Source organism: Equus caballus, chromosome 7, assembly GCF_041296265.1.
Source record: "Equus caballus isolate H_3958 breed thoroughbred chromosome 7, TB-T2T, whole genome shotgun sequence".
Classification (NCBI taxonomy): domain Eukaryota; kingdom Metazoa; phylum Chordata; class Mammalia; order Perissodactyla; family Equidae; genus Equus; species Equus caballus.
The window spans coordinates 76310856-76322102 of NC_091690.1; the positions used below are offsets into that span (position 1 = coordinate 76310856).

The 11247-nt window shown below is 35.3% G+C and overlaps 1 protein-coding gene across 1 annotated transcript; it reads right to left on the reverse strand.

The window, feature by feature from the left end:
- Positions 1-5613: 5613 nt before the first annotated feature.
- Positions 5614-6564, reverse strand: OR52A5 (olfactory receptor family 52 subfamily A member 5). Its single transcript, XM_001504149.3, has one exon. It carries the CDS (start codon positions 6562-6564, stop codon positions 5614-5616), a length of 951 nt encoding a protein of 316 aa, XP_001504199.3.
- Positions 6565-11247: the final 4683 nt, after the last annotated feature.

Genomic DNA, 11247 nt, shown 5'->3' on the forward strand with positions numbered 1-11247 from the left:
GAATAGTATCTAGGCAAGCAAAGAAGTACAAGTGTTTGCATACACAATAGAAAGAACAGTTTATAGATGCATTAAGCAGCTTATTTTCTGCAGGAAAATGCAAGGAATTTAAAGCATTCTAAAAACAATTAATACATAAAATTTGCAGGTGAGAGACTACGTTTTAAATTTAGAATGCAAACTTTGAAACTTTATGAAGTAGGACACACATAGGAAATATAATAAATATGGAAAATATATATTATATTTGTCATAAATTCTCATGAAAGATTGACAATCGGCATAAGTAAAATCTAATAGAGGAGTGGGATCATATTTGAGAATTATGGGAGGCAATCACTAGGACTTGGTGATTGAGCTGGTGTACAGTATTGGCCAATCGGAAGCAAATAACTATATGTTTGGATTGGTCAAGTGAGCGAATAATTGTACACTGTTCTGAATTGAGAATATTTTCAAGAACAGTGCTTTTAAAAATATTTTTTATGTGGATATAATTTTAAATGTAGAGAACTTTGCAAGAATATTTCAAAAAACACATTTATAAGATTGACCCAGATTCACAAATTGTTTATACTGGATTTTGAGCACTTACTTTACCATTTCGTACATAGATAGATAATTTTTTCCTGAACTGTTTATGAGTAAGATGAAGACATGGTGTCCCTTTATTCCTAAATATTTCTATATGTATTTACCATGGAAAAGGATATTCTATTGCATAACTATCATATTATAATCATCGTCAGAACACTTATCATTGAAACGGTACTATAAGCTAACCTACAGTCAACATTCAAAGTTAGACAGAAGTACAAAGGAATTATACAGCTACATTTTTTCTTGCCCAGTATCCAATCCAGGGTCACACATTGCATTTAATATTCATGTGTCTCCAAAATCCTTTAATCTGCAACAGCTCCTCACTATTTCTTTTTCCTCTCTCTTTCTATTTTTGTTTTGTTTCTGAGCAATTATTTACCTAATATTTTAAAAACTTTTCTTGAAGTCTAACTTTCATACAAAATCACATGTGGCACAGCTTAAATGATTTTCACAATGTAGACATCCATATGTAACCACCTCATTGAGGAATATATATGTGTGTCTTTATGCCAATGTCATACAGTTTTGATTACTGTCGCTTTGTAATATGTTTTGAAATCAACAGCATGATGTCCCAGCTTGTTCTTCATTCTCAAGATTGTTTTGGCTATTCAAAGTCATTTCCAGTTCTATAAGAATTTTACAATTGTTTATTCAATTTTTCAAAAAATTCACTATGGATTTTGACAGGAATTTCATTGAATCTATGGACTGCTTTGTATATTAATGACATTTTAAAAATATTAATTCTTCCAATCCATGAACATGAGAGTTTTTCTTCTTTATTTGTGTATAATTTAATTTCTTTCAGAAATGTTTTGTAGTTTTAGTATTATTGTAAGTCTTTTAACTCCATGGTTAAGTTTATTCCAAAGACTTATTCTTTTTGTTGCTATTGTGAAAGGGATTTTTGTTTTTTAATTCCCTTTTCAGATTGTTTGTTGTTAGTATATAGAAACACAACTGGTTTTTGCAGGTTAATTTTGTATCTTGCAATTTTGCAGAATTTATTTATTATTTCTAAGAATTTGTTTTGTAGAATCTTCAGGACTTACTACATGTAAGGTCATGTCATCTTTGCACAGAAATAATTTCACTTCTTTCTTTTTGATTAGGATGACTTTTATTTACTTTTCTTGCCAAATTGCTCTACCAAGGACTAGCAGAATTATGTTGCATGTAAGTGGCAAGAGTGATCTTTGTCTTGACCCTGATCTTAGTGGAAAAAAATTTTGATTTATTTTTTAACAATGAGGATGATGTTAGCTGAGGGCTCCTCATCTATGGTTTTATTATATTGAAGTACATTTCTTCTATACCTAATTTGTTGAGAGTTTTTATCATGAAATGTTGTTGAACTTTGTGAAATGATTTTTCTGCTTTTATTGAAATGATCATATTACTTGTTCCCTTCGTTATGTTGATATAGTGCATCATATTTATTGACTTGCGTATGTTGAACTATCCCTGCAGCCCAGGTATGAATCACACTTAGTCATGGTGTGTGATCTTTGTAATGTGCTCTTGAATTCAGTTTGCGTATATATTGTTGAGAATTTTTGTATCTATGTTCATCGTGGATATTGGTCTGTAATTTTCTTCTCTTGTCATACCTTGGTTTCAGGGTAATGTTGGTCTCATAAATGAGTTTGGAAGAGTCCCCTCTTCAACTTTTTGGAAGAGTTTGAGAAGATATGAAGTCAATTCTTTCTTTCTTTCTTTCTTTCTTTGCCAAGGAAGATTAGCCATGAGTTAATATCTGTTGCTAATCTTCATCTTTTTGCTTGAGGAAGATTTACCTTGAGCTAACGTCTGTGCCAATCTTCCTCTGTTTTCTACGTGGGTTGCTGCCACAGCATGGCTGCCAGTGAGTGGTGTTGGTCTGTGCCTGGGAACCAAACCCAGGCCACCAAAACAGAGTGTGCCAAACTTAACCTCTAGGCCATGGGGCTGGCCCCTGAAGTCAATTCCTTACTTTTTCCTTTTCCTTTTTTTGGGGGGGGGGGGGGGTGGGCGGCGAAGATTAGCCCTGAGCTAATTGCTGCCAATCCTCCTCTCTTTTGCTGAGGAAGGCTGGCCCTGAGCTAACATCCATGCCCATCTTCCTCTACTTTATATGTGAGACATCTACCACAGCATGGCGTTCCAAGCAGTGCCATGTCCGCACCTGGGATCCAAACTGGCGAACCCCGGGCCGCCAGAAGCAGAACATGCGCACTTAACTGCTGCACCACTGGGCCGGCCCATGAAGTCAGTTCTTTAAATGCTTGGTAGAATTCACCATTGAATCCATCTGGTCCTGTGTGTTTATTTACTAGGTGGTTTTGATTCTAATTCAATCGTCTTATAAGTTAGGGACATGTTCAGATGTTCTATTACTTCATGATCCAGTCTTGGTAGGTTGTATATATCTAGGAATTTATTCAGTTTTTGTGGGTTATCCAATTTGTTGGCTTATAATTGTTCATCATAGTCTCTTATGATTCTTGGCCTTGCTGTGGTATCAATTGTAATGTTTCCTCTTTCACTTGTGATTTTACTTACTTGAATCTTCTCCTCTTTTCTTACTTTAGTTAAAGGTGTGTCAACTTTGTTAATATTTTAAAAATCAAATCTTAGTTCTTGATGTTTTCTATTGTTTTCTATTCTCTATTTTGTTTCTTTCTGCTCTACTGTTACTTCTTCTGCTGTTAATTTGGATTTAGTTTATTTTCCTTTTTCTAATTCCCTGATGCAGATTTAGATTATTTTTTGATGTTTTTCTTTCTTGTTTAATATAGTCATTTATTGCTATAAACATCTGTCATAGTACTGCTTTTGTTACTTTCCTTATGGTTTAGTATGCTGTGTTTTGTTTCATTGGTCTCAAGTGATTTTCTAATAACCCTTTTGATATCCTCTTTGAACTATGACCCATCACTTGTTCAAGAGTGTGTTCATTTCTACAATTTTGTGAATATTCTAGTTTTTATTCTGTTATTGCTTTCTACTTTCACTATACTGTAATCACAAAAGATACTTGGTATTATTTCAATCTTCTTACACTTTTAAGATGTGTTCTCTGACAAAACATGTTATCTACCCTGGAAAATGTTTCCATTGATGCTTTGGGGTGGGATGTTCCGTATATGTACATAAGGTCCATTTGGACTATAGTGTTCAAGTCCTCAGTTTCCCATTGATTTTTGTCTGGATGTTCTATCCATAATTGAAAGTGAGGTGTTGAACTCTTGCTATTTTTGTGTTGTGGTCTATTTCTCCCTTTGTATGCACTAATATTTGCTTCATATATTTGGTGATTATATATTGGATATATTTTTGTAAGTATATTTTCCCTGTGAATTCACCCCTTTAATATTATGTAATGTCTTTCTTTGCTTTTTATGACAGTTTTGAGTAAAAGTTTGTTTTGTCTGATGTAAGGCCACTCCTGCTCTCTCTTGATTACTGCTGGCATGGGATAAATATGTCTGACTATCCATTAACATGTTGTTTTATTCCATTTGTCACTGTGTTGTTCACTCCTGTTTCATATAGTTGTGTTTATATAAATTTTATCAAAAGCCAAGGTCATTATGACTCAAACTTGTTTCTGCTTCATTCAATGAGTATTTTGTGCGAAATTATCTTCTACCTCCACATCTTGAATGATATGGTCTCCTTCTTTTTTTCTAATCACGTTTCTCAGGTTATTTCTTACTCTTATGATGCATCCGTCCAGAATTAGAGATCCAGATGTCTCTCCCCATACCCTTGGTTGTTTTTAAAAATCATCTTATTGATCTTGAAGGTTAATTAAAGAAAATTTATACCTGATGTCTGTCGATGCCGCAGTCTGAAAGAGGATGAAGCTGTGTGGAGAGAGGAATAGCAAACACTGAAGAAAGACCTGAAGTCTGTTTTAGGAGTCAGTTTCTCATACTCTAGGTTTATGTTTGGCTCATACTTTACAGAATGTCTCGTTCAAGCAGTCTTCTTTGTTTACCATGTTGGCATAAATTCTCTATGATGTTGAATAATACCTTGAAGTCTTCAGAAGTTTTGCTATTGAAGACCATTGAAACACAGCAAGGAGATGTTTAAATTGTTTATTGTTCAATGTCAATTTTACTTAGGTCCTAAAAAGTCTCAGGCATTATCCTGTGTGTCATTAATATAAGTGTAAATATGACACAGGTCCTCTACACTAAATATTTGCTGTAGGCAGTCTCTAAATGCAGTGGGACTTATTTGTCTATGTATTCAATTCTAGAACATAAACCTCCAAATTTAGGTAAAACTCAAATTAGTTAAAATCATTAAACCTTGTGGCTCTGAAAGGATGTCTTCTATTTAAGTACAGATCACACTTTTGTTTCCCTAAAAAATACATTTTTGAACATGCCAATTTTTCTCTATCAATTTTTTTTGTGCGTTCTTTCTTATGCAATTTAGTCAATGTTTATAGACTTTGGCTTGCATCATATACTTTTTGTATTGCTGATATTGGTATTACTAATTTTACATTACTTTTATATTCATCTTTATTTCAGAGAAAGCAGACAAAAATAGATAAGTGATTTCAAATTTCTCAAAATAAAGATTCACAAGCAAATATTTAAAAAATAACCAGAATCCTAGCTGTGGGTTTGGGTTAGCTGTTGAGAATATTGATGTGTGACATGGTCCATGAAAGTTACCTGCAATCAAGTATTGTTGTCTGTAATTTTGTTTCTATGTTGGCCTACGTGTTGCCAGAGAGTAACCTCTAGGTTTAAATTGTTAGGCCCCAAATAGAAGAACAGAAAAAATTTGAAATCTCCGCATAAGAGAGTTTGTTCTTTTTATGAATAGCAGATAGAAATTCTTAAGTATTTTGATGATTTGTTAAATATCTCCTTCATTATAAGCATCTGATATTTAAAGATTTGTTTTTTGTATTTGATATTTGTAGAAGATATAACTTTCCCATATTCAAGTCACTCCTTTTAACCAACCTGAAATCTCTATAGATGGAGTCACTAATGATCAAGGTGTTTTTTTGGAGAAAAACATTTTCAGGACATGGGCACGGATTTGTTTGGTTTTCACTCCATAGACAATAGGGTTGAGAAAAGTTGGGACTAATAGATAAAGGTTTGAAAGGAGGATGTGAACATATGGTGGTATTTGTGAACCAAATCTATGTGTGAAGAAAGAGAAGAAAGCAAGGAGGTAGAACTGCAGGAAGACACAAATGTGGGCAATGCATGTGTTAAAGGCCTTGAATCGTGCCTCCTTCTGGGGCAATCGAAAGACAGTGATAAAGATCTGAACATAGGACAAGGTGATAAAGGTTATGTCAAACCCTAAGATGGTGAAGGCAACAAAGAGACCGTATATCTTGTTGATCCGGATATCTTCAGTAGCCAGCTTCACAATGGCCATGTGCTCACAATAAGAGTGGGAGATGGTTGTAGTTCGGTAGAGTTTAAGACGACATTTAATAAGTACCAGGCATGGTGCTGTAAGTATAGCAGCCCTGAGTGTCACCCCAACTCCCATGTAAGTCAAGAGTTGTTGAGAGAAGATGGTGGCATGTCTCAAGGGGTCACAGATGGCCACATAGCGATCTAGGGCCATTGCCAGTAAGACCCCTGATTCAATTCCCTGGAATAAATGAATAAACCACATTTGTAGAAGGCAAGCATCAAAAGAAATCTCTGGCAAATGAAACCAGAAGATACCTAACATTTTGGGAAGAATACAGGTGCTAAGCGCCATATCTGTGGCCCCCAACATGGCCAAAAATATGTACATGGGCTGATGGAGGCTGTTTTCATATTTGATTATAACTAGAATTAGGGAGTTCCCAATCACAGCAATGAGGTACATGACAGAGAATGGAATCCCAATCCAACACTGCACTGACTCCAGGCCAGGAATCCCGATGAGTGTCAGTACAGAGGGCATGAAGATGGAGCCATTGAATATGAGCATGGTGGTGTGGTCAGCAGAACCAAGGAGTGATAATCCTGTTTCATCTTCTATTCCATGGCAAGACTTCATGAATAATAAATAAGAACAAATTAATTTATTTTAGCATAATATACTTTAGTTACATTAGGAGTATACAGTCCTATCTTTATTATTGAAATATATTTGACATATTACATTTTGTAAGTTCAAGGTGCACAACAAATTGATGCATATGTTGCAATATGATTGCCATTATAGCTTTAGCTAGCAACTCTGTCATGTCAACTAATTGTCTTTCTTTTTTTGTAGGGAGTATAATTAAAATCTAGTCTCTTAGCAAGTTTAATATTTATAAGACAGTGTTGTTTATTATCACTCTACTGTGCATTAGATCTCCAGAAGTTATTTATCCACTAGTTGCAAGTTTCTACCCTTAAATAACATCGTTCTAATTTGGCTAACTGTAATTCCCTGGTAACCATCATTTTACTCTCTGTTTTTATGAGTTTTTCTTTTTTAAGATTCTACATATTATACAGTGATATAATAAAGCATTTATCTTTCTCTACCTGACTTACCTCACTTAGCATAACGTCCTCAGAATCACAAATGTCAGGATTTCCTTCATTCTCCTAGTTGATTAAAGTAATCATCAGAGCAATGCAATTCAAAATCACAATGAGATATTATCTCAGACCTGTTAGAATGGCTATCATCAAGAAGACAAGAGATAATAGGTGTTGGTGAGGATATGGAGAAAAGGGAACCCTGTACACTAATGGTTGGAATGTAAATTTATTCAGCCACTATGGAAAACAATATAGGGATTCATAAAACAATCAAAAACAGATCTATCCTAGTATCTAGTCATTACACTTCTGGGTAGATATCCAAAGGATATGAAAAAAGAATATTGAAGATGTATCTGCACCACCATGTTTACTGTGGTGTGATTCACAATAGCCTAAATATGGAAACAACCTTAGTGCCCACCAACAGATGAATGTATGAAGAAGATGCTGTATATATATACAATGCAATATTTTCCATCTTAGTTTTTCCTTTCCAGTTACTCCTCTCTTATATTCTATCTCTTTTCACGAAGTCACTGCAAAGCCAACCATCAGGTTCTATATTTCTACTTCACTTAATTCTTTTCAAAGAGCAAAATTAAATGTATTTTTCTTTCTGGTCCTTGACTACTGTACGAAACAGATTTCCTTTACCTTGCATTTGTTGCACATCTGTCGTTTTTCATGACCTACCAATTGGAATTAGGAAAAGAATCATTGAACAGAGAGTAAAGCTATTTCAAGGACTCCAACTTCGTTGCCAATAAAGGTTTCACTGTTGTGGTAGACCTCTCTGCTGATCATAATCAGAAAACAAGTTTGATGAGAATATTTTCTGTTTTGAAGTTCACTAGCTTGTCTTCTCAGGTTAATCTCGTCATAGTCTGATCCCTCTCCAATAGATGCAGAATGCTTTTAACCTAATTTTTCAAAGTTTCAGTGTTTTCCAAAACCCAGTCACACATTGTGCAACTCTTCCTACTTATTATCTGAGAAAAAACATCAATTATTTTAAATTCACATCTATGTTCCTTTGCTGTCCCTTACTACGCCCTGCTATTTGCACATCTCTTGTATTCAATGCCAAGCTCCAATCTATGCCTTTTGCTCTTTTCTCTCCCCATCAATAACCATTATTCCATCCTTAAGCCTTCTTATTAAGAATTTATAATAGCATAGACTGTCTATGAATCGTAATGTTTTCATTTCTTATACCCTAACACATCTTATATTCATTCTAAATACTATGATTTCTATGGATGTGATAACTTTTTCTATACATTGTTTTTCATGGAACTAGATCCATCCTCTTTCTCTTGCCCTTCACTGGTCACTCCAACATACAACACTATAATTTTCAAAGCCTCCTATGAATGGCTTTATCTTATCATTTTCAAAGCCTTTGAGGTTTCCTTGCCTGCTGATTGCTTAGTCTTTATTTTTCTCTTCTTCAGGAAAATATTTCCTCCTCACAATATTCAAAATATTAATTGACAAGTTATATTTATTATCTGTTAGTAATTCCAAAGCTCAATTTCTGAAATTATTTCAGCAAAGTATAAAATAGATAAAGACAGTGAGAAGGATCCAAAACAACAGATTGGGGACATAGAAAAATCTCACAGTTGCGTTCTCTCCATCATCCTTCAAATGTTTTCACCTGAAAAACGAAGAGTATCTGAGACCTCTAAGGTCACCTAGAACACAACTCAGATATTTAGTGAGCATTTCACCTAAATGAGCATTTTTCCTGAATGACTTGAAGGGCATCACTTCCTCTGAATGTTTCCCAGTTTAAACAGGCATAATTTCCTGAGCTTTTAGCAAATAGGGTTTCCGTTCATTTATCAGCTCAGATCATTCTCTAGAGATCATCCTATTTGTCAACTCACTTTAAAATTTGTCATCCATTGTGTCATTAACTGATTCAGAAATGTTCTGAAAAGCGTGAGACAAAATTTTTATACTATTTGAACACTCAACTACTGTAAGATTCTACTTATTTCCTGTCAACCTGGCTTCATATAGGATCACGTGGATTATGTGTTCTCTTTGAAACCAGTCCTCCACTTCTCCACGCTCAGTGTGGAAACTCAAGCCCAAAGACTTACCAGAGATCCTCTGGGGTAACACACATAGGAGCCATAGAGTGGATCTTTTGGGTGTTTCAGTTAGTGAAGGACAAGTGTTTTGTACTATAGGACACACCTGGAGGATTGGTTTTCTCCAATCCCTGGTGAGTGTTTAGATTCACTTGGGACGAGGGTGAAAATGGAGGCACAATATGGTTCAGAACTTAGAAGAGTCATTGTCTAATAACAGTTCTGCAACTAAAAGAAATTCCCAAACTCTGGTTTCTCTTTGGGCCTGAGAACCAAAATGGTTTCCTTTTAAAAATTCCTAAGAGAAGAAAGTGTTCCAACACAACACAAAAGAAGTCAATGACAGTATTTACAAAAATAATGAGCCAATAAAAGTAAATAAAAATTCTTTTTTTGTTGTTGTTACTGAGGAAGATTAGCCCTGAGCTAACATCTGTGCCAACATTCCTGCATTGTTTGTATGTGGGTCACCTCAGAACCTGACTAACAAGTAGTGTGGGTCCATGCCAGGATCCAAACCCGCCAAGCGAAGCGCGCCAAACTTAACCACTATGCCATGGGGACAGCCCCTAAAAATTCTTGAGATATTCAGACTAATCAATATAGATACACTGACAGAAAAATAAAAGAAATATTTCTGTAATCTAGTTCCAGTCAGAGAAGCACTGATTTCTTGTTTATGTCCATGAAGGGGCTGACTGGAAAGTTCACTGCAATCACCTTCACTTTCTGAGCTTCTTGCGATGAACTTTGATGACACTAATCTTTCCTGTATCCAAACCAAGTCTCACCAAATTGTCACAATCACATTCCAAATTAGGCTGAAATGATTTTATGTATTTTCAAAGATTTTAGCATCATCCATTATATCTTTATGAACTTACCAGCTGAGAGGCAGCAGCAGAAAGCCATTTAGCTCTTTTGTTCTCTGTAGTCCCCAGGCATTTTAGTTTGCCAGGTTCCATCAGTGCTCCAAGAGAGGTAACACAGAAATCAGCTCTTCAATTGGTCCCTCAAAAACCCAGATCCTTGGGGAGTCACTTGGACTCACTTGGAGAAGCAAGCAGTTGGAGATTTCTCCAGCTCCTTCCATACTGAATTGGTGGTTGGGGGGATAATATGGAGAGTGACTACCTGCTAGTCCAAACCATGGCTTTTCTTCTCAGTGGCTCCCACCCTGGCACCTTTCCTGTTAGCACTTAGATTCAGGGACGTTGTTGAGTGGGTATCTTGGCGGGAATAAGAAGGGTCTGGGGCTTCCTATTCTGCTTCTTATTGATATTGCCCCTCCTTTTGTTCTTTCTTTTTTTTTCCTTTCAATTTAACATGTCTTTATTTTTGCAAGAACTCATACATTTCTTTCAACAAACTCAATTCTTTCTGTTGATAAGAAAATACATATACTTCGGTCTTTATTGGCTTAGGCTGCCATAACAAAATACCAGTGACTAGATAGCTCAAACAACGGAAAATATTTTGTCATAGTTCTGAAGTCTAGAGTTCCAAGATGAAGGTGCCAAAATGGTCAGTTTCTCATGAGAGTTCTCTTTCTGGCTTGTAAATGTCTGTATTCTTGCTGTGTCCTTACACGACAGGTAAGGAAAGAATACATTCTCTGTTGTCTCTTCTTATGAGGTCAGTAATCTTATCTCGTGGGTCCCACTTTCATGACCTCATCTAAACCTAATTATCCCTCAAAGGCTCCATGTGCCATTATATCACATTGGGAGATAGAGATTAACACATGAATTTTGGGGAGTCACATTTCAGTCCATAGCAAGTGCTTATATTACTGGCTCAGAGTTGCCTTCATATAAAATAACTAAATTAAAATGAAAAGGTTTTGCTATTAACAAAAATTCTTAAAAACTGTATTTTTACTTAAATGCTTTAAAAGATGATTTTGCTTTCTAATGTTTATTTCAGTGCAAATATTTTCTTTTATTCTAATGTTGTTACAAAAAGGTGGTGGAGGGATGAACATTTAGACACAACAGGCCTTTCTTAGTATTAAACTCATTTGTTTTCTT

What these genes read in the sequence shown, in the direction of transcription:
- OR52A5 (XM_001504149.3), bottom strand. Translation starts at nt 6,564, where the DNA reads ATGCTCATATTCAATGGCTCCATCTTCATGCCCTCTGTACTGACACTC.